General features: G+C 42.1%; 1 protein-coding gene across 1 annotated transcript in view; it reads left to right on the top strand.

The window, feature by feature from the left end:
- The window catches only part of LOC126340263 (uncharacterized), a 175,253-nt gene that overhangs the window by 85,288 nt on the left and 64,643 nt on the right, over nucleotides 1-25,322 (top strand). The window contains exon 10 of the mRNA XM_050001682.1: nucleotides 24,640-24,813. Within this exon, the coding sequence (XP_049857639.1) occupies nucleotides 24,640-24,813 (174 nt within the window). The remainder of the gene's footprint in view (nucleotides 1-24,639; nucleotides 24,814-25,322) is intronic.

The raw sequence follows: 25,322 nt of genomic DNA, 5'->3' as shown, positions 1-25,322 counted from the left end.
GGATGTCAAATTGACTTCATATTTTTCGATTTCCAGAAGACACCGTTCCTCACAAGCATCTGCTTACCAAACTAAGTGCCTACAGAGTATCACCTCAGTTGTGCGTCTGTATTCGTGATTTCCTGTCAGAAAGGTCACAGTTTGTATTAATAGACGGAGAGTTATCGAGTAAAACAGAAGTAATATCCGGCGTTCCCCAAGGAAGTGTTATAGGCCCTCGATTATTCCTGATCTATATTAACTACATAGGAGACAATCTCAGTAGCCGTCTTAGATTGTTTGGAGATGATGCTGTCATTTACCGTCTTGTAAAGTCATCAGATAATCAAAAGGACTTGCAAAATAATTTAGATATATCTATATGATGCGAAAAGTGGCAATTGACCTAGAATAAAGAAAAGTGTGAAGTTACTCACAAGAGTACTAAAAGAAATCAGTTAAATTTCAATTACTCGATAAGTCACACAAATCTAAAGGTTGTAAATTCAGCTAAATACTTAGGGATTACAATTACAAATAACCTAAACTGGAACGATCACATAGATAATATTGTGGGTAGAGCAAACCAAAGACTGCGATTTGTTGGCAGAACACTTAGAAGGTGCAACAGGTGTACTAAAGAGACTGTTTACACCACGCTTGACCGCCCTACTCTTAAGCATTGGTGTACGGTGTGGAATCCGCATCAGGTGGGACTGACGGATGACATCGAAAAAGTACAGAGAAGGGCGGCTTGTTTTGTATTATCGCGAAATAAGGGAGATTGTGTCACAGACATGATACGTGAACTGGATTGGCAGTCATTAAAACAAAGGCGTTTTTCGTTAAGAGGGGATCTTCTCATGAAATGTCAATCACCAGTTTTCTCCCCCGATTGCGAAAACTTTCTGTTGGCACCCACCTACATAGGGAGAAATGATCATAACGATAAAATAAGAGAAATCAGGGCTCGCACAGAAAAATTTAAGTGCTCGTTTTTCCCGCGCGCCGTTCGAGAGTGGAACGGTAGAGAGACAGCATGAAGGTGGTTCATTGAACCCTCTGCCAGGCACTTTATTGTGAATAGCAGAGTAATCACATAGATGTAGATGTTTCCAATTCCTCTTCAAACTGGGATCTATCTTTCATTTTATCTTGATGTATGAAGTCAGCGAAAGGTAACTGGGTATCGAAGACTCAGGATATAGCAGTTTCGTTGGCCACTACACACATAACTTCAAAGAAAATGTTACTTTGGAAGAACTGTTTAGCAAATTAAGGAAACTAAGAGAACCGCTGCGACTTCCTACCTCTAGCACTATTTCTCGGGTGGGGGCAGTTTTTCCTCAACTGCTGCTTATACATCAAATCTGGAATTAGGCCTTTACACTTTCACAGATGTTTATAATAAACTGGAGATAGTTACCAAAACGAACATTTCATTCTCGCATTAATGGTTTTAAAAACCGATACGCATAAATAGTTCAACTTCTCTCCGCCTAAGATTTGAAGTTATTATGACTGAATAATATGTAGTTACTTGAATGGAAACTTTTGGTCGAGAGAAGTCGCTTCTCCATAGTTTTGACACAACTATCTCGCACGCTTCCAGGTAGAAATTTTATTACTATTTTAAATCCTTGAGTGTATAACACATAATGATTAGAAGTTACAGTTGGTGATCATAATCCGTCTAACTCTCGTCGTCGAAGTTAGAACCTGCAATAAAATCTCTGTGGCTCTGCAGAATGACGGCGATCGTCGACTTTGAAAATTCTTAAAATCTGCAGAGGCACCATGGGGAACCGTCTTAGGTGCTACGATGTACTCACTATGCTGCATGGGAATCAGTGTCGAAGTTGTGTATGTTTCGATAAAGACAGATTTTAATCTCTTAAAACAGAGTATAAATTACCGTGGTGTAGGGTCTCCTAATTTCCAACGATACAAGGTTCCCGACGAGTTACGACACACCAAATAACGTTCCCAGCCACAAACAAGGGGGGAGTTAAAATAACCAAAGAACTGAATGTTCCTATTCCATTCATGAAATTATAATTTCCCATAAACGGTTTTCCTAGATAGGTTCCAATATACATCATCCTCTAATTTGAGATGAGATGCTATCACATTTAATCACATTTCATTCCGTATTTAAAATGGCGTCTTACAACAATGCCGCTAATTACAGTTCCAATGCACTGCACTTTCCGCAATTCTCAGTCAGAAGTAGTAAGTACATTGTACATATAATGTTCCACAGTATATCCACAGAGGCTTTATATCACTAGTCAGAGATAACCTGACTCTAGCAGTCATAATGAGTCTTTGAGATAAAAAAATCACTTGCGCGGTTGTACACAATCATGGACTATAACATGAAATATTTTTATTTTTTTATCTGTATACCAATGACCGAGAATTCTGAAGAAAATGTATGTAATAAAGGTTTGTGAGAAGCCAGAGAACAACTAGGTGGAGAACTTGAACAATGGAAGGAAAACTTTGAGAGATCTTGAAATCTACCTCGAGAAGATTTTATCTGAATACTAATATTTTAACAGGAAGTATCACTTGAAACATCTCATAACATTTTCCTCTGTAGCATGGAATTCAACAGAAAGATTTTAAAACAATAAACATACATATTACAACAGCCTGTAAAAAAGTTTGAGCTCTGTATGTATTATAGTTTTAAAGAAAACCACACTTACAATTTAAAAAATGTAGATCTGACAAATTTGAGAAACGAAGCTTTAAATACTATTACCTGTTTAGAACAATCCAGCTGCATAGGATGGACAGTCAGGGTCTTCAATCTCATCTAACAGTTTCATTTTTACACTTTTTATCTGATGGAGTTTGCCCTCATAAACAAACTTGTTCCCATAAACAAACTTCAGCAAAAGTTTGTACCCTTTCAGCATTTCTTATTGAGTCTATCGAAGGCAGGGATTCGATTATGGAGAATCCTGGTTTTACTACTAGCCTCTTCAGAACTTCGCGCTTGATCACATTCCATTTATTGTAAACAGCTACAGCATCATTGACTCCAAAAATCCTTTTGGTAATGTGACTCCAAATTACGTTTTTCTTACATTCATTGCAATTTTGTGTTTTTCTAAGTAAACATTTCTCCAGCAATGTTCCATTTGATAATTCTCTAAATATTGGATTAACTTCTGAAATTTCTGCAGATAAATTTTTCAATTTATTGTACTTACACCATGATGATGGACAAGGTGGACATCATTTGCGTTCAGGTTTTGCATCTGTCGACATCGTATGAAAAAACAGTGCCAAAACTGCCTTTCTCATGTCACTTACCTGTTTGGTATTCTACCTTATACAAAGCCTGTAATATCACTCCAATCTGCCTATGACGCCATCTGTCAACCTGTTACTACCCCCAATAGACTTCCCATCAGCAAGTTGCTTTCTTTGTAAAGATGTTTTGAACTGCCTCAGTCTTGACCCCATTCTCTTCTGAATCTGACCAATATATTCCAACTTTTTTACTATGATGTCATTATCATAGGGATTCAATTCTTCAATTGTTCTGAAACTTTTGCAGTCACCATTACCTAAGAAATTGAATGTCTAGCGTTGTACCGTGGGATAGACCTTCCAAAATTTTTCTTTACCCATTAAACTTTCATACCACCACTGTTTCCACTGTAATTAGCTTGACAGTTTTCAGAATGTTTATTTTTAATTCTTTCAGGGCGTCTGAAACATTTTGATAAAATTACATCAATCCCGTTTGCAGTGTCTGCACTGGTGGCTGTTACCATATCATTGAGTGACTGATGCCCTCTCTTTTGCCAGGTACCGTCTAAGCCTATAGTAAGGTCCCCTTTGTTGACACTGTCATTGCCACAAGCAGCTTCTTCAGCTGCTTCCTGCATTGTTTCTTGTGCAATATTTTCCACTACAGACCCTAACATTTTATTGTGAATACTAAATTTTGTGGAGGCTTTGGTAAGTTCATAAGACCACACATCATTTCTCCTGCTGTTGCACATTACCCAACAGAAATTAAGTTCAAATAACAATCCCGACTCCGTTTGCAAAGAATGACAAATAAAAAAATACTTTTTAATCACACATATCACATGATAACTTTACTTATGCAAGCCCAACATGTCGCTTGACTTGAAGTTCAAGATCTTCCTGATTACAATTCTAGGACCAGATATTTTTAAAAATATCTGATAGTAAATTTATGTCAAATATCTCATTTACATTGTTTTGAACTATTTTCTGAGACATTATTGTAACTATCTTCATGAATATTCAGTTTCCTCTTGGATGCACTGCAGTGTGCGGAGGAAGCCTCAGTATCTGCTTCAGACCTAACCTCTACATCTGCAGAAACGTTCTTCCAAACACGCTTCTTTCCGTTGTCTTTCTGATTTTTAAATGTTCTATTACTCACTCATGGCATTTTCGCTAAGAAATGTGAGATTAAAACAAGACTACACCCACTCTGTCTATCTACTCAACAAACTTCCGTAAAACACTCTAAACCGAGCTTGAAAACCACGCAACCAAGTTTGATGTACAGCTGACTATTTTCTGCCAGAGCTGCCATCCTCTGCACAAAATCGATACAACGCAAAGTCCCTATCCTTATCACCGAAAAAAATAGAAGAAAGTTCAAAAGATGCAAAAAAATCTTTCTCCGAAAAACAAAAATAACCTGTCGAACGGGTCGGGAAACACCCCCCCCCCCCAAAAAAAAGCAGCGCAGGCCCTTTCCATTTATTAATTTTTAAATATTTAGAATTAAGGTAGATACGTGATTCTTGAAGGAAATTTATCAGAAAACTTGGTAATACTTTAATATGCAAAAAACAAAAAATCCATACCTTTCACATTTTTCACCTTCCGGCTGACCTTAACCGAGAAACATTTAAGATAATTAAACGTATTTGGTTCGGAGCAGCGGGTGTACGCCTCTACACTTGCCACTTCTAAAATTTCTTTTAACTGACATATAATACAAACTTAACGCGCGTCGTGAGTGTGTGAAACGGTCGTGGAGAAGCTACAATCAGTGACCACGATCCCCACGTAAATAACAGGCGATAACCACAGTTGTCACACGGGTGGGTATTTACTAGACAGATACAACAGCTTTTAAAATAATCACTAAAGCATACAAGAGATATAGGTAAGGATTGTGCAGTCAACCTTAATATGAAAAGCGGGTGTATTTAGGGAGCGTCTTAAAACACCGCATCCGTACTAATGGTTCAAAATGGCTCTGAGCACTATGGGACTTAACATCTGAGATCATCAGTCCCCTAGAACTTAGAACTACTTAAATCTAACTAACCTAAGGACATCACATATATCCATGCCCGAGGCAGGATTCGAACCTGCGACCGTAGCGGTCGCGTGATTCCAGACTGAAGTGCCTAGTACCACTCGGCCACATCGGCCGGCGGTATTAGTGGCGTGAGCCAATTGGTTACCTAACTCAACACGAGAACGCATATCCTTATCGCTACACGGAGACTCCTTACTTTATCTGACTGCACTTATTGTTCTACGCAGCAATCGGTGGCGAACGCTAAGAACCACACTGATCCGGTTTTTCAAACTAGCTATTCTCCCGAGAGGAGCCGAGACAAGGGAATTCTCTCATCTTTAATCTCCGACACAGTCGCGCTATTGATTACTTAATGAAATTGTTGAATGATAACATATTACAAGTTGTAAAATTCCGCAGCTTGCTCGAGGAATATTATTATGTTAGCCATTGTTGTTGTTATTGTGGTCTTCAGTCCTGAGACTGGTTTGATGCAGCTCTCCACGCTACTCTATCCTGTGCAAGCTTCTTCATCTCCCAGTGCCTACTGCAGCCTACATCCCTCTGAATCTCCTTAGTGTATTCATCTCTTGGTCTCCCTCTACGATTTTTACCGTCCACGCTGCCCTCCAATACAAAATTGGTGATACCTTGATGCCTCAGAAAATGTCCTACCAACCGATCCCTTCTTCTGGTCAAGTTGTGCCACAAACTCCTCTTCTCCCCAATCCTATTCAGTACCTCCACATTAGTTATGTTATCTACCCATCTAATCTTCAGCATTCTTCTGTAGCACCACATTCTTCTTGTCCAAACTAGTTATCGTCCATGTTTCACTTCCATACATGGCTACTCTCCATACATATGGTAGCCATAAGGTTCTCTTACGTAACGCATAGCTCAGCGCATGCCAATTGATTTCTTATTCAGGAGCTAATTTGCAGAAAGTTAAACTAAGCTCTTGAAGTAATTCACTTTAGGAGCCACATCACCCGCATGGAAAGAAATTTCTTCGGCGTCCCTTCCGGATAGACCAAGCACCGATTTCTGGTATTTCTCTACGCTCAACATCTACATTTCAGTAATGCGGCAATGTACAAGTATTTTCGACAATGTGCGCAAAGATACACAAACCGCGAATAACATTTAATTTTTTGTAATAGTTATCAACAGGCTTTGCATAAATGGGCAAACTGTCACCTGCGATAAGCGCATCTTGTGCAGTCCTGTGTTGTGCAGGACACGCAACCTCTGGTTAATAAATTGCACCACCACGATTAGAAATAGGGTAGAAAATATTTTACTTACTCCATCATCTTTCGGACGTGCATCCAGGTTAGTATTTTTGCTTGTTCCTATATTTCGTCTGATTAACTTAGAGCTATGAGAGAGTCGCTAGCAGGATTTAAACCACTTCATACAGTACTGTGGTACAAACGCTCGTGAGCCAGAGACAAGGATTTTTTTTTTAAATGTTTGGCATTTGGTGAAAAGGTGCCACATAACCAGACGTGTTACAAATACAATACATTGAAAATAGTCATTACGAAAGAACAGGTGATTATGAAAAGAGACCTAACCTATTATTGGACAGTTTTGTGAAAAACACACTGTTCTGTCCTCTAGAATTTGTACCATACAAGTAGAGTTCATTTTAGGAAATAATTAACTGCGAATGAATTGTAGAGCACATTGTTGCCTGCTTACTGAAATGCTTCTCAAGGAGAAAAAAATATTATGATTCGACGGCTTATGTACCTTTTAACTATAAAGCCATAATTTCTTACTTCAGTGGCATTATAAATTGCAGTTTTTTTTCTGTTGACGGAGAAAATATACTGCAAGTTTCACAGCCGAAGAGACTCTATTGTACCAAAGAAAAACAGTTGAAGAACGTAAGTTGTATTTAACAAGTAGTGTATTTGGAAAGGTCGAATAAGAAGAGAACTCACTCAGGAGCAATAATAATAACAATAATACACTACTATTAATAAGAGTAACAATAATGATACCCACACTGACATGTCTTGTAGTGGCACTATAATCTCATTGTCAATCATCGCAATCGTAATAAATCGTAATATTCGCCAGACACTGAAGGCCATTTCCTCATGGATGGCAGAGTACTCATGTAGAATACGGCGGTAAACCTTCTGAATGTTATCCAGCTTGGCTTTCTTAATCGGTTTCTTATCAGGCTGGTAGGCTTCGTGTGATAAAAAAATCGCTCGTGATGTTTTGCGAAGTACAAACATGTGACAGGAAGTGGTGTTACTGATTGCTTCTGATACTTTCACAACACCTCTCAACTTACTGCTGTACTCAGTATAATGGAACATGAGTACGTTGAAATGTTCTCCTTCCGAACGAGAAGCGTTCATTGTCTCAGGCGAGTTCACTGATCATTTATAATAGCCCAATAGTGGCAAGAAGCTCTTAAAATCAAGAATGATGCCACTCTCAACCATTGTTAAAGATTCTTGAGCCGTTTTGTAAGCGATACAGACGAAACCGCAGATACCCTTCACTGTCGAAATACAATCCTTTCTTCGTGCTGACCGGTTTATAGAACTAAATTTACTGTTATAAGGTAAGAACGGGTGACTTCGAAGGGGGAGGGTGGGGGCGGAGGAAGACCATAATTGTCTTGAATCGCCCGGAGTCTGTAAGGGCCAAGCAGGAAAGCGACAAAGTGTGATTATTTGGTCTTGGACAGTTATCTGAAAAAATCTGAATTTCCTGGACATTAGATTGCACATATTTTCACACTATGAGGAGAAGACCGGCCGCTGTGACCGAGCGGTTCTAGGCGCTTCAGTCTGGAACCGCACTGCTGCTGCGGTCACAGGTTCGAATCCTGCCTCGGGCATGGATGTGTGGGATGTCCTTAGGTTAGTTAGGTTTAAGTGGTTCTAAGTCTTGGGGACACATGATCTCAGATGTTAAGTCCCATAGTGATTAGAGCCATTTGAACCATTTTTGAACCATTTTGTACATTATTATTGATGTAGTTACCATCATTCGGTTCTTTCCGGGTTTCTCCACCATGATGTACCAGACCAGTTTTCATGTTATACACACAGAATACTTGTACGATAAGTCTTAAATAAAACGATTCCTGAACAGGATTTTCGGATTTTACGAGAGTTTGCATGCAATCTAAAACAAGATCCAGGACCTCATTATAATGTTTAGATTTTTGTTTGGTGACGTGTAAAGTGTTTGCAAAGTGTTTGGATTTCCTTTGGTGCCCCATTAATTCTGCAGAAATGACTTTTTTGCATTATCATTTAACAACTTGTTTTCAGTTTTTTTTCTTCACATTCACAGCAAGAGCCCACCTGCGGCCTGCCAAACTTAAGACGGAATTTTTTTTTGAAATAGCATAATTACAACTCATATTTAATTCTTGAATCGGGGTACCTTTCTTTAATAAGGCTGCACACTTAAGCAAAATAAAGTTCTACTACAAGTTAAGTGTAACTGAATGAAGTTTAATGAGCCTGTTTCAATGGGAAAGAACTTATATGTGTGTGCCGCTGAACATGATCATTCCTTTTAGTTTACAAAGAAGGTGGATCTACATCTACATTCATACTCCGCAAGCCACCTGACGGTGTGGGGCGGAGGGTACCCTGAGTATCTCTATCGGTTCTCCCCTCTATTCCAGTCTCTTATTGTTCGTGGAAAGAAGGATTGTCGGTATGCTTCTGTGTGGGCTCTAATCTCTCTGATTTTATCCTCATGGTCTCTTCGCGAGATATACGTAGGAGGGAGCAAATACTGCTTGACTCTTCGGTGAAGGTATGTTCTCGAAACTTTAACAAAAGCCCGTATCGAGCTACTGAGCGTCTCTCCTGCAGAGTCTTCCACTGGAGTTTATCTATCATCTCCGTAACGCTTTCTCAATTACTAAATGATCCTGCAAGCCCGCTGCTCTCCGTTGGATCTTCTCTATCTCTTCTGTCAACCCTATCTGGTACGTATCAAACACTGCTGAACAGTATTCAAGAAGTGGGCGAACAAGCGTACTGTAACCTACTTCCTTTGTTTTCGGATTGCATTTCCTTAGGATTCTTCCAATGAATCTCATCTGGCATCTGTTTTACCGACGATCAACTTTATATGATCATTCCATTTTAAATCAGTCCTAATGCGTACTCCCAGATAATTTATGGAATTAAATGCTTCCAGTTGCTGACCTGCTATATTGTAGCAAAATGATAAGGGATCTTTCTTTCTATGTATTCGCAGCACATTACACTTGTCTACATTGAGATTCAATTGCCATTCCCTGCACCATGCGTCAATTCGCTGCAGATCCTCCTGCATTTCAGTACAATTTTCCACTGTTGCAACCTCTCGATACACCACAGCATCATCTGCAAAAAGCCTCAGTGAACTTCCGATGTCATCCACCAGGTCATTTATGTATATTGTGAATAGCAACGGTCCTATGACACTCCCCTGCGGCACACCTGAAATCACTCTTACTTCGGAAGACTTCTCTCCATGCTGCGTTCTGTTATCTAGGAACTCTTCAAGCCAATAACACAACTGGTCTGATAGTCCAAATGCTCTTACTTTGTTCATTAAACGACCGTGGGGAACTGTATAGAACGCTTTGCGGAAGTCAAGAAACACGGCATCTACCTGGGAACCCGTGTCTATGGCCCTCTGAGTATCGTGAACGAATAGCGCGAGCTGGGTTTCACACGACTGTATTTTTCGAAACCCATGCTGATTCCTACAGAGTAGATTTCTAGTCTCCAGAAAAGTCATCATACTCGAACATGATACGTGTACCAAAATTCTACAACTGATCGACGTTAGAGATATAGGTGTATAGTCCTGCACATCTGTTCGACGTCCCTTCTGGAAAACGGGGATGACCTGTGCCCTTTTCCAATCCTTTGGAACGCTACGATCTTCTAGAGACCGACGGTACACCGCTGCAAGAAGGGGGGCAAGTTCCTTCGCGTACTCTGTGTAAACTCGAATTGGTATCCCATCAGGCCCAGCGGCCTTTCCTCTTTTGAGCGATTTTAATTGTTTCTCTATCCCTCTGTCGTCTATTTCGATATCTACCATTTTGTCATCTGTGTGACAATCTAGAAAAGGAACTACAATGCAGTCTTCCTCTGTGAAACAGCTATGGAAAAAGGCATTTAGTATTTCGGCCTTTAGTCTGTCATGATGACTTCACTTATCTTTGGGGAATTTTTCGTCCGACAAGAGTTTTCGTAAACGTCTTATTCTCTCACTAGAAACGTCGTAATGCCTACAATAGGTCTCTCTATGGAACCCCACTTCCGTATCACGCACTAGCGTGTGATATTTGAAAATTTTTTCTTTGAATATGGCTTCTTCTTTTACCGACCGGTAATTGCCACTTCACATGCATTAAACATCCGTTGTGTATGTAAATCTGTTTCATTTTTGAACGCCAACGTATGCAGTGAATCAGAGATAACTACTTCGTTGACGTCCCCAAACCGGTCGTAGCATTTTCTGTTGCACGTCTTATAAAAAGCACGGCGTCATGCTTTCGTTTGTCAAATCGTATAAATGAAAAGTTAGGTCTCTTCAGAGACGTACAGTATATTGTTAATTAAATATACTTACAAGGTGAACGAGTCATTCTCGCTTTCCTTCTAACATCGTCTTGCTCCATGTATTCGTTGCCTCTCACACGACCAGTTTTAATAATATTCCTTTTATATTCTTTTCTTTTCCTTGTGTTTTCTGGAGATGAAACACATTCGAGTCCACTCATTCTGAGCATTGTATAATAATCACAAATTACAGGCGCAGTTGTTAATAAAAACACTACTAACATTGCAACTTTGCACGAACTCGATCGTAGTCATAATATTAAACACCCAATGATGAAACGAAGAAAACAGATCCAGGGAAAGCATGGTACCAAATTTTATTTCCTGGCGGAGATTTCACCTACAGTACGCAGAATATTAATGTTCCGTTTTAGTCGAATTATACGTGGGACAATATTGACAAAAATGTAAAAATATAAACACACGTCTGTGTAGTGCTACTGAAAATGAGAAGAGAATAAGTACAGTTCTGCGAGAGACAATATTGTTTACTTACCTTGCTTATTTGCAACATATATAGCGTCGTATTGAACTTGTCGCGTTAACAGGCAATATACTATACTGTTAGATTTAGAGTTTGATTAACTTTCACATATTTTGAATAGCGACTAATATTAGTAAAAGTCTACAGGAAATGTTATGAGATATGTGGAGACAAACTCTTCGGCCAGGGAAAAGAATGATGTGAAAGACGCAATCAGGATGCTTTAAAAAAAGTGTCCCATATTCTTGCAGAATACAGGTCAAAAATAGAAAATAAATTTCCTACAAATATATGGTCGTAAACAAATACTTCTTGAGATATGCGCCATTACGTCCTACGTGAGCTAAGTGTTGGTAGTACAGGGGATGTTCAAAGTGGTTGCCACTCATTCTTACTTATCGTTCAATACTTCTTCTCAGTGAATCGCGAGCGTATCCTGACTGCTCCCAGGTTGGGTCATATGCACGGGACTGTAACGTCTGCACGTAGCGGTTGATGTGGAATGTATTAGTGTCTTTAAACGCCCCCATAGCAAAGAAATGAAAGGATATCAGATCAGGTGAAGGGGTAGGCCATGTTACAGGATCTCGTCCTTCTCAACGCGTGACTCACTAAACGTTTGTGTTAGGTGCTTTGGTAAGAGGCTTAGAAAGTGGGATTGTGGCTGCCGGTTAACGCCATTGGCTAAGCCACTGCGGAATATCACGTCTGTTATTTACCGAGTCCAAGATAATTTCACTGATTACGTTGTTCACACTCACGTGATTCAGTGGCACTGTTGTTATGCCAACAAAATAACACGCACGAAGTGACTGACTCACGATACCGTTGTTAAGTGCTGTATCTGGCAACCGGTTCATAGAGAGCGAAGTACTATCAGAACCAGCAGGCGCAGTGTCTAGAGAGCTTGCAGTATCTGACCATAGGAAACACAAAGGATACTGGTATAAGATTTCCAACAGAACAGACAGCACAAAGCAAAGTTACTGGAGTACTGATTTCAGCAGAAAGAAGTATACCGATCTGTTTAGCTACTTTACGACAGGCAGTTCTGTCTTGTCTTTGCACTGAAGTAACAACATTTCCGCCCATGTTCCAAACTTCATGAGGCTGAAAATTGTCAATCAGGAACTGTTGTCTAACTACTGTAAAAAGATTCCACATTCGTTCGGTTGGTGCTAGGAGCTTGCGCTAAGCTGGTCGTACCACTTTTACGTAATTAAAGAGTTTTTTGTCTTTTGAAAAAGCAGCTGAACAGAGATTCAGGCACATCCATTATCTTGCCATGATTCAGGACGTTTAATAGAGTTTGCCCACATAGATCATCAGCCAAATCATCTTTTTCTATTTTGCAATAATCAGTAGTAATTATCGGCTACTTGAAGAACATATTGCATAATTCCTTCTTGTTGTCATCAAAAAGAAATTTTCCATACCGAAAGTGATCAACTGTGGTAGGAGACAGAGCTACCACTTTATCATTAGTATCATCTTAGGGAACGTTCTGCAGTATCTTGCGGAAGTTCGATATTTGTTTTGATAATCAGCCACAGCTTTAAAAACCGATAATCCTTTCTTGTTTATGTTCATCACTGCTGCAAGTTTGATGCCTGCAGCAGCTTCCCTCGGTTTGCCTTTTGTTTGTGATTTCTCACCAAATTCACCTGAAATAATAAAAACATAAAAAACCTTCCATGGTACGTTCCCACATGTAACAACCATGCAGGAAATTATTGTGACATCGAACGCTGAACAAACGTTATTGACAAAACCGAGCTGGGGAAAAAGAGCTTGACCTTAGCCTTAACCCTGACACAGAACAATATTGTGCAACTCTTATAACAGAAAATGGTTAGAATATAGACTTCACTGAATGCAGAGAGAATAATAAGAGTTAACTTTATAAAAAATAAATATTTTCAGTTACAAAAAATTTAATGTCTTGACTACTATCACCAGGAACAGGAAACTTTGTAGTCAGAATGTTGTAGTTCTACTGTGGTTTGAGTTTAGACATCTACGAAGAAGCAGCGGTTGACAACTGAACAATGAGACTTGTGACAATCAACCCTTGTGACAGGCTCGTTCTGTCTCCCCTATACGACACACGAAAAAAACAAACAAACGGATACTGTTTTTATTTATGACGGATGCCATTAAATTGCCAACGCTCCGTTCTGGAGCGAAGTCGACGTTCTGATTCATCGCAAAGGTGTTCCATTCGTTTCAGGTCAGTACTCGGGGCAGGCCAGCATATTTCAGGAATGTTACCATCCACAGATGCTGCTATATGACAGGATGCGTTTTCTAATGTGTCAGTCATTATCTCCGAACTCTTCCTCCCTATATGAAAGTATACAGTGGGAAGGGGGAGACATTGATAGTGACCGGACCAAATATCTCACCAAATAAGTGTCAGGCGAAAAAACTACAGAGAACGAAACTCGTCTAGCTTGAAGAGGGAGACCAGATGGCGCCATCGTTGGCCCGCTAGATGGCGCTGCCATAGGTTAAACGGATATCAACTGCGTTTTTTTTTAAATAGGATCACACATTTTTTATTACATATACATGCAGTACATAAAGAAATATGAATGTTTTAGTGGGACCACTTTTTTAGCTTTGTGATAGATGGCGCTGTAATAGTCACAAACATATAAGTACATGGTATCACGAAACATTCCGACAGGACGGACGGTATTTGCTTCCTGATACATTACCCGTGTTAAAATGAACCATTTACCAATTGCGGATAAGGTCGATATCGTGTTGATGTATAACGATTGTGATCAAAATGCCCAAGGGGCGTGTGCTATGTATGCTGCTCGGTATCCTGGACGACATCATCCAAGTGTCCGGACTGTTCGCAGCATAGTTACGTTATTTAAGGAAATAGGAAGAGTTCAGCCACTCCGGCCATACGTGGGGTCTGGACCCCTCCACCATCCTCCACACCTATAAATCCCTCATCCGCCCTATCCTTTGTTACGCCCATCTGGCCTGGATCTCTGCCGCCTCTACCTTTTATAAATCCCTCCAAATCCTTGAACGCCATGCTCTCCACCTCGCCTATCGCATCCGTCTCCCCTCTCCCACGCAGATCCTGTACACGATCTCATTCCGTTCCCCCACCTCCTCCTTTTCCTTGAGAGGATACGGATCCTGTACACCTCCCTCAAACCCGATCCTCCTCACCTGCTCGTCTCGCCCATCCTCTCCCGCCCCCGCCCGCTGCTGCACCTGTGTTCCTAAGTCCCACTCGGTCTCCATCTCTCCACCCTCCTTACCCTCTCCCAAGGTGGCTTACGCCAGCTCCCCCTCCCTGATGATGACCTCCTCCCCTCCATATACCTCTCCTACCAACTCTGATCCTCCCTCACTCTTCCTGTGTCTGGCCACCCTCTCTCCCTCCTCCCTTTCTCCCCACTCCTCCCTGAGCATCCCCTTCCCTGTCCCTCTACCCCTCCTCCCATCTCCTCAGCCATTGGCATCTTTGTTCTCCCCTCTCCACCCTCTCCACCCCCCTCACCTTTCTTCCCCTCTTGGCAGGTCCTCTGGACTCGCACATGCTATGTGGACTTTCGCGCGCCGGATATCATCGCCATCTGTGTCTCGTGTGTGTGACGTCGTTTAGTGTTTTTTAGTGTCCGCTGTCACGCTTCTACGTTCACTTGTGACGTCGGATTCATCAGTGTTCTGTGCACCGTGCCAACGTGTTTTCAGTGTCGTTATCGTCGAGTGTGAACGGCTTCGTGTTTTTTGTGTATCTGTGACCACTATTTTTTGCCCATCACTATGCTCATTCTGCTTCTCCATTCTGTGTTCTGTTATTGTCAACACTATGGCTGAAGAGCGGCGTAGCATGCCGCTGACAGCCTACCTAATTGTTAGGTATTAAAATAATAATAAAGGAAAAAAAAGTCCAGCCACATATGAAACGTCAACCACGACCTTCAACAAATGAAGACGCCAAAGTAGGTGTTTTAGCTGCTGTCACGGCTAATCCGCATAGCAGTAGCAGACAAACTGCGTGAGAATCGGGAATCTCAAAAACGTCGGTGTTGAGAATGCAACATCAATATCGATTTCACCCGTATCATATTTCTGTGCACTAGGAATTGCATGTCGACGACTTTGAACGTCGTGTACAGATCTGCCACTGGGCGTAAGAGAAATTGTGGAAAGATGACAGATTTTTTGCACGCGTTCTGTTTAGCGACGAAGCGTCATTCACAGCGGTAACGTGGACCGGCGTAATACGTACTATTGGGCAACGGAAAATCCACGATGGCTGCGACATGTGGAACATCAGCGACCTTGGCGGATTAATGTATGGTGCTTTATTATGGGAGGAAGGATAATTGGCCCCCATTTTATCGATGACAATCTAAATGTAACAACGTATGTTGATTTCCTATGTAATGTTCTACCGATGTTACTACAAGATGTTTCACTGCATGACTGAATCCGGATGTACTTCCAACCTGATGGATGTCCGGCACATAGCTCGCGTGCGGTTGAAGCGGGATTAAATAGCATATTTCATGACAGGTGGATTGGTCGTCGAAGCACCATACAATGACCCGCACGTTCACCGGAACTGACGTCCCAGGATTTCTTTGGATTTCTTTCTGTGGGGAAAGTTGAAGCATATTTGCTATCGTGATCCACTGACAACGCCTGTCATCATGCGTCATCCCATTGTCAATGCATGTGCGAACATTACGGAAGGCGAACTTATCGCTGTTGAGAGGAATGTCTTTCCACGTATCGCCAAATGCATTGAGGTTGACAGACATCAGTTTGAGCATTTATTGCATTAATGTGGTATTTACAGGTAATAACGCTGTAACAGCATGCGTTCTTATAAATGATAAGTTCACAGAGGTACAAGTATCTCATTGGAACAACCGAAATAAAATGATCAATCGCGCCTATGTTCTGTATTTTAATTTAAAAAACCTACCTGTTGCCAACTGTTCGTCTAAAATTGTGAGCCATATGTTTGTGACTATTACAGCGCCATCTAGCACAAAGCGAAAAAAGTGGTCCAGCTAAAACATTCATATTTCTTAGGTACTACACGAATATGTAATTTAAATGGGGGTTCCTGTTAAAAACAAAACGCAATTGATATCCGTTTGATCTATGGCAGCGCCATCGAGCGGGCCAATCGTATCGCCGTCTGGTTTCCCCCTTCAAGCTAGACGAGTTTCGTTCTTTGTAGTTTTTTCGTTTGAAGCTTATTTAGTGAGATATTTGGCCCGGTCACGATCAGTGGACCACCCTGTATAATGCCGAACAATATGTTTATATTCTACCACATTTATAATTTTGTTAAGAGCAAATAAGGTGCACACACGCTAACCATTAACAACACTCCCACACTTAAACACCCGTCAGCTCTTACTTACTTCACTGTTAGCACTACACATGACGGCAAGTAACGATCTGCAGCGAATCACCAGACCGTCGCGTCGCATTACCACAAGATACAGCGTGATTCATCACTCCAAATCGTTTTTTTCCAGTCACCTAGCGTCCAGTAGGGGCCTCTCTTTGTGCCTCCTCAAGCGTCGCTTAGTACTGAGTGCAGAAAAGTGTGGCCTATGAGGAGCTACTCGACCAATATATCCGGTTCTTTTGAACTCCCCACGCACTGTGACTGTGTTACCTGGACTACTGGTAACGTTTTGGAACACAGGAGTGATTCCTTTGACTGATCGCAAGAAATTTTTAACAGCCATTCTTCGCAGTTCCGGATGGTCACTGTCCGTCTGTAATTAAAGTTTGTCTTGTGGTTTAGCTGTAGTTGTTCGTCGCATCTCCATCTCACAGTCACGTCACTGACAGTCGATTTGTACAACTTTAGAGGGATTGAAACAGCTCTGATACTCACGTGGTATCCGGTGACTAGACCAAGTTCTAATCACAGAGCTGCCATGACTGGCCCATTCTGATTTTATTGCTTCTCTACTGTCAGCAGAATGCACGCCGCCTGCTTTTATTCTGGTTGATCCGCCTATGGAGTCATCTGGTGGTCAGTCCCGCATTAAAAAGGTGTCTCCGGATATTTCTGATCAGATAGTGTATTTTAGGTGGCCTTTCTTAGCTGCCTGACCCTGCAATAAAGTGGAAATTACATCTTTATGGTCACGGATAGCGACTTAAAACTACAATACAAAAAGAGATCAAGTGAATGATAAAACTAAATGCTTCCAGGTAATTTAGCTTCAATACCGATATATCCGAGCCCTCTGATATGAATCAAGCTTTGTGAGAGCCACGAAGTAGAATATGAATCCAGGAAAACATGAATTGCTGCAACAGAAGGGTAGAGGATGGGGTCATGTACATATCTCAACACTGATGTGCATGTTTTCAAGGGAGAATTAGACACCAATGTCAGATCAGTTGTTTAACATACAATTCACAGACAGCTAGCACTGTGTGCTAGTCACTGACTCAAGCTCTGGCTCATGTTTCTATAAACGACTCACGGATCCGTGTGCAATGGCAGACAGCCAGCCCATAGCCAGAAGTGTTATGACCATAGTGCCGCGACTGAGATTGTGTGGAGCAAGGAAAGGCGAAAGAGTAACTTGACGACACCTGAACCTGTGACTTAATCAGTCAGGCGTGCAGGATGGCTGAATTGCACGGTCACTGGCAGAGAAAGACACTGTAGAGATTAATCTACTGATCCAGAGACACGTTTTTTTACTGATAGGTATTAAAATTCAGATATCGATTTTCTGAGTGGAGAACGTCTTCCGATCGAATATTCATGTTTACATTTGAATATATTATGCTGCTTGGGTAGTACAACACCAAAACTCTCGATCAGTTATCAGCAGCTACGATTCAAATTTCATTTTCATAGATTTGCTTTTTCGTTGAGATAGGTGGCATGTGACTAATGGAAAAAGTGAAGCGTTCAAAAGACTTGATAGGATGCCTGTGTTGCTCTGGATGCGTACACACCAACGGCAGGCACGTAAATGATCACAGCTTATAACGATATAGCCTTCCCCAAAATACCAAGCTATACCAAGAGGACAGCGAGAGCGGTGATAACAAAAGGGAAAACAAATAATAGAATCATTAAACCAAAAACGGAAACAAAGATGGAAAACATTAACATCAGAGCTGAACTTTACCCACTCCAGCAGAAAGGCATGGTCACTGCCTTTTTTTATATGCATCCGGATAGTTATCGAACAATTCAGTGCTTCCTAAGGCCTTGTATGTGTGTCTTTATACGTATCAACCTGTCCTATATGATAAAAAACTTGATATTCATTGCGAAGGCATGTGGAATGTTCTGGAAGGACATGCGTTGTCATAATTATCGATGGATTGTTGTCGTTGACAAAATTATGTACATATACTAAATTAAGTAGCTAATAAAAAAATTGAAGTAGTAAGTCCTTAGCAATAAATAAATAGAGACTGCAGAGACGTTAGCAACAAAAATCAATGCCTCTAATTAACAAAATGGTAATCTAAAAACCCAGTAACAGAAGACTTCACTATCTTGAGATACAGCTTAAAAGTTATTATCATGCGATGTATTTTCATTTCTTACTTATTTTTATGTCTTCCTCTGTAATTAATATTCTTTGTAATTACATTTATAATTAACCCTCCAACTGTTTACATCTCCCAGTTCTCCAATTTCCAGAATTTGTCTTATTGTGTATTTTATGTATGTAATCGGATAAAGCACAAGCTCTGTACTGCCACTGAATATTAGTAACCAAATCCAAACTGTAATTAATTAATAAAGTAATAAGAGAGAAATTGCTGTAATTAAAGATAAAAATGATTTTCTTATGGAAAACTAAAGATATTACTGTAAACTATTGTCATTGAATATTGTATTTTCTACCTTATTCGGCTGTAACATCAGTTTCTTTACATTTTGTAAATTTTAATTGGAACATCAAAATTGTACAAAATTAATAATGCTTTATTTTGGAAGTTCTATATGAAGCGATGTTGCGAGGCGTCAGTTTTGAAGTTTCTTTTGGAAGTAAAAGAGATCAGTGAAGTCTGTCCGTGTTTTGTTTATATGATGAGTGTGCTCTTCGGATGTCAATTAATGTGAATAAATTCTGTAAACCATGAAAATTTCGCATACATTCATCAATGGACCAGGCAGAAGATACTTACGTTAAGTAACATTCAACATGAATCGTTACTTTGTTTTGTTATTTTTTTTTACTGTTTAGTGTGGGCTGAAGAGATCATCCTTGATGACTTATTCTTCTAGGATGGGATGTAAGGATGAAAGGAAAACACTTTATTTATTACACATTCAGTTAGGCTTGGGCTCTCAATGGGTCCTTTAGCCTGCTGTCTTTGGTGATGTCTATCTGCTGTGGAGGGTAGATGTTTCTAGGCTGTTATGTGTGACAACTTGCTCGTGTTGTGACAGATCCCCTATGGGAGGGGGGGTGGGGGGGGGGAACATTATTGATTTCGGTACTCGATACTTGTGCCATCTGGCAGGGTTTACCGTTCCTACCGATTCTAATTGTCGAACTTCGTCCCTAATGCCATCGATTTTGTCAAAAACTCGTAGAGCCTTGTCATGGACCTTCTCTTGTACAGTGGTCTCGTGGAGTGCGGTGCGGAAGTCGACGTTTCGTGTCCACCATTGAGCTCCTGTGATCCATCGGTAGCAAATGTTTTGCAGCGTTTGGAGTTTGTTGTAGTTGGAGACGCACGTAGTTCCCCACGAGGTGGAGCCATATAACATTGTGGGTTCCACCGTTGCCTTATACAGTTGGAGTGTAGTTCAGATGCTTCAAATGGCTCTGAGCACCATGGGACTTAACTTCTGAGGTCATCAGTCCCCTAGAACGTAGAACTACTTAAACCTAACTAACCTAAGGACATCACACGCATCCATGCCGGAGGCAGGATTCGAACCTACGACTGTAGCGGTCTCGCGGTTCGAGACGGTAGCGCCTAGAACCGCTCGGCCACCACGGCCAGTGGAGTTTAGTCTTAGGGTTGAGATCTTTACTCTTCAGGACCGGAATCAATGACCTGGCCATCTTCTGGGCTGCTGTCTTCTTGTCGCCAATACGCTGCGTAAAGAGCAATTTTTAGTCAAGGTAGACACCGAGGTACTTCACTCCCGGCGACCATGGGGTAATTTGATCAGCTATTTGGTGTCTGTTGTTCAGAACTGGTTTCCTCCGTGTGAAAATGACGGCTGCCGTTTTCGTCGGGTTGATCGTTATCTCATTTTGCAGCGCGCAGCGTTCCATTACAGCAAACTGTCGTAGCATTCTAGTGATTAGTTGGTCCAAGTGTCGTCCTGTTGTCAGAAAGGCCGTATCCTCCGCATAAAATCTCGCCGTAACAAGGGGGATTGTTGGAATGTCATTTATACATAAGTTGAAAAGCAGAGGTGAAATGACAGAGCCCTGCGGAATTCCTACGGAGGTTTCATTTCGGAGTTTTTATCGTCGACTCGTACATACAGTTTCCTGTCCTGCAGGAAGTTGTCCGTGAGTCCAATGTAACAATCCGCAATAGGGGTAGTGCTATGTAGTTTGATGATAAGGTTGGGCCGCCACACGGTATCCTAAACTTTTTGGATGTCAAGGAATACACCAATCGTGAAGTGCTGCTTGTTGTATCCTTCTTGTATCCGTTCGGTAATCCGCAGAAGTTGAAGTTCGGCAGATAACTTGTCCTTGAAACCAAATTGTTCGGGTCGTATAACAGCATGCGCTGTAAGCGTATCATAGAGCCTCTTCACCAGCACCCTCTCGAGCACCTTTCCAAGGGTCGGCAACAGGCTAATTGGCCCATAACTGCTGGGTACTGCTAGGTCTTTACCTGCCTTTTGTATTGGAACTATTCGAGCCGTCTTCCATGCCGTAGGAAAATATACCTGCAGGAGACAGCAGTTGAAAATTCTGGTAAGGAGTGCAGTTGGGTTCCTGGGCAACTGTTTCAAATCGGTGTTGCTCATGGAGTAGTTGCCTGGTGCGTTATTCCAAGTCTGCCGCATAATTTTACGGATCTCTGCTGATGTGGTGAGTTGTGGGCGGCTTTTCACAGACGTAGTATGTTCGTGTTTAGGGTAGTTACCAGGCGTGGTACAGTATAACCTACAAGGGCCGTAAGCAGCGATAGATGTGATTCCTGTGAAGGATACCGAGGTGCGGCATACTTGTGTCAGACAGTGTTACCAACTCCCTTCAGCGTTTGAAAGTGACATTACTGTGGATCTTCATTCGGCCGTTTGGTCGAATCGTGCAATATCCAGATTTGTGGGGCATAAGGATGTGACTGAAGCCCAATATTCAACTCCAAGAGGATGAGAGAATTAGCATATCGTCTTCTAGGTTGCGGTCAGCGCGGTGGTCTCGCGGTTCTAGGCGCGCAGTCCGGAACCGTGCGACTGCTACGGTCGCAGGTTCGAATCCTGCCTCGGGCATGGATGTGTGTGATGTCCTTAGGTTAGTTAGGTTTAAGTAGTTCTAAGTTCTAGGGGACTAATGACCACAGCAGTTGAGTCCCATAGTGCTGAGAGCCATTTGAACCATTTTGCCGTCAGCCACGTCTGACCACCACAAGGCAGGGTCGCTGTATTGTTGACTAAGAACTTCGTAAGCGCTTCAGATGCGCACGTGCAATCCGATAATGGACTCCCAGCCCGTTCTGTGTCATTCCACGCCATTCGTCGGAGACTAGCAGCAGCTATACCGTAAATTTCCGTCATATTCGTTGTCCACAACACAAACGGCCGCATTTGTAAAGATGCCATGACTGCGAAATATGGACCGCTGATGAATGGCATCGCACTACATTCAACAATGGATCGCCGTTCTGCACAACCCAGATTAACATCATCGGTGTGTATGACGGCGATCTTGGGATAGGTCCCGTTCCTCGAGTGTTTTGGAGAGGCACAGTGGTGTAGCTGCTGACGTCATGGGGTATGAATTCAGGTTAAGGCTGCTAGTGATTTAGGGAATTCTGCCGGCACAACAGTACGTCTCGGAAATCTTTCTGCATGCTCCTATATCACCTCTCACGCGACAGTATCGTGGTGCCATTTTTCACAGTCCGATACCCGTCCGCATAACAGACGTGTCTCTATGAAGTGGTTGCTTGATGCCAAGATACTCCTGTAGCCAGCGAAGTCCACAGATCAATTCCTTATAGATGTGTGAGACCATCTTGGACGCCGACTTCGACCCAGCGTCAGTATCCAGGATATCGCAGACCCATTACAGATATTGTGGATCAGCTTGCTTCAAGAGACGATACCACAGCTTCATACCACCTTTCCCAACCGAGCTCATTATGCCAAAATCTTAGTAAATTTGTCTTGATTTTGTCGTCACTCAGATATCGTCACATATCGTGTCAAGTCGTGAAGAGTTATTTCGTTTCCTCCTCCCTTTTGGGGTGATTCCATTTTTTACACTACTGGCCATTAAAATTTTTACAGCAAGAAGAAACGCAGATGACAAACGGGTATTCATTGGACAAATATATTATACTAGAACTGACATGTGGTTACATTTTCGCGCAATTTGGGTGCATAGATGCTAAGGAATCAGTACCCAGAACAACCACCTCTGGCCGCAATAACAGCCTTGATACGTCTGGGCATTGAGTCAAACAGAACTTGGATGGCGTGTACAGGAACAGCTGCCCATGCAGCTTCAACACGATACCACAGTTCATCAAGAGTAGTGACTGGCGTATTGTGATGAGCTAGTTGCTCGGCCACCATTGACCAGACGTTTTCAATTGGTGAGATATCTGGAGAATGTGCTGGCCAAGGCAGCAGTCGAACATTTTCTGTATCCAGAAAGACCAGTACAGGACCTGCAACATGAGGTCGTGCATTATTCTGCTGAAATGTAGGGTTTCGCAGTGATCGAATGAAGGGTAAAGCCACGGGTCGTAACACATCTGAAATGTAGCGTCCACTGTTCAAAGTACCGTCAATGCAAACAAGAACAATGGCACCCCATACCATCACGTCGGGTGATACGCCAGTATGGCGATGCCGAATACACGCTTCCAATATACGTTCACTACGATGTCGCCAAACACGGATGCGACCATCATGATGCTCTAAACAGAACCTGGATTCATCCAAAAAAATGACGTTTTGCCATTCGTGCACCCAGGTTCGTCGTTGAGTACACCATCGCAGAAGCTCCTGTCTGTGATTCAGCGTCAAGGGTAACCGCAGCCATGGTCTCCAAGCTATTAGTCCATGCTGCTGCAAACGTCGTTGAACTGTTCGTGCAGATGGTGGTTGTCTTGCAAACGTCCCCATCTGTAGACTCAGGGACCGAGACATGGCTGCACGATCCGTTACAACCATGCGGATAAGGTGCCTGTCTTCTCGTCTGCTAATGATACGAGGCCGTTGGGATCCAGCGCGGCGTTCCGTATTACCCTCCTGATCCCACCGATTCCATATTCTGCTAACACTCATTGGATCTCGACCAACGAGAGCAGAAATGTCACGATACGATAAACCGCAATCGCGATAGGCTACAATCCGACCTTTATCAATGTCATAATCGTGATGGTACGCATTTCTCCTCCTTACACGAGGCATCACAACAACGCTTCACAGGCAACGCTGGTGAACTGCTGTTTGTGTATGAGAAATGCCAACCTTGTGTGACTCCTCTGAAAAGATAATCATTTGCGTATCACAGCATCTTCTTCCTGTCGATTAAATTTCACGTTTGTAGCACGCCATCTTCATGGTGTAGCAATTTCAATGGCCAGTAGTGCTTTTTTGTAAGACAGATTATGTAATACCTAACTTCGCCCAACATGGCTTTTGAAATGGTGTTAACGTCCTCCTGTAGCGGAAACTGCGTTCATTCAATTTGTCGAATTTCTGGGGAGAGAATCCAGAACGCTATACACACGTTATCCAGATTCCCAGTACCTCTCTCTTCGTGCCGAAACTTAGCGCTGCGAATGGACAGTTTGCTCAATAGTTCACACTTGTCTTTCAACAAAGCTGTCGCAGCAGCCATTGGCGTAACCTGTACTATATTGATTCTTCAAGACGTTACAAGGGACATTATACAGATAAGGTCACATGTTCAGATTTCGCGATATCGTGCAGTAGACCGCAAGCTGGTTCATGTTTCCAAGATACAGCAGTGACGTCACAATCTGCGACTGGGAAGTATAAATACTGCTGCTAGAGGGCAATTATTAGAGGTGAGCAGTTTTAAGAGTCACTGACATGCGTAACGTTCAGGAACTTCTGCTGTTTGCGGCAGTGGCCGCTATGGTGGGCGCCACAGCGGGACAGCTGGCGTGGTGGCAGTCCGGCGTCATCTACCAGATCTACCCACGGTCCTTCAAGGACAGCGATGGTGACGGCGTGGGCGACCTCAATGGTAAGACACGGTAGGACATTCTTGTACTGCGACAGCGTTTGCCGTGAATCAAACTCTGCGACCAGAAGTAGATAAATATATGGAGGTGGAAGGAGAGTAATGAGGTGATACGAGTATAGATAAGAAACAGAAGAAATTCGGGAAAGACTAAAGTAAAAACAGAGGAGGGAAGGCAGAGGAAGATGGTTAAAGGACATGAGGATGGTGAGAAAGAGCCAGACACATGCGTAGAAAGAGGGGGAGAGATGGGCAGGGGTTTGGCATGAAAAAGGGAAAGAAGTGACAGAAGGAAAAAATGAAGAATGAATAGAGCATAGTAGAAGAGGATGATGGAAGATGAGGAAGGAAGTTGCCAGGAAGGAAGAGAAGGAACTAGAAAGACAACAGGTAGGATAATATAGGGAAAATTGGCGAGTGAAGAAAGGGACTAGATGGAGGTGATATACAGCACTTTGTAGTAAGAATATTAAGGACTAAAGAGGAAGCTGCCAATATAACAGACAGAGGGA

Source organism: Schistocerca gregaria, chromosome 1 (assembly GCF_023897955.1).
Source record: "Schistocerca gregaria isolate iqSchGreg1 chromosome 1, iqSchGreg1.2, whole genome shotgun sequence".
In the NCBI taxonomy this organism is placed as follows: Eukaryota; Metazoa; Arthropoda; class Insecta; order Orthoptera; family Acrididae; genus Schistocerca; species Schistocerca gregaria.
This window is presented reverse-complemented; position numbering and strand designations above follow the sequence as displayed.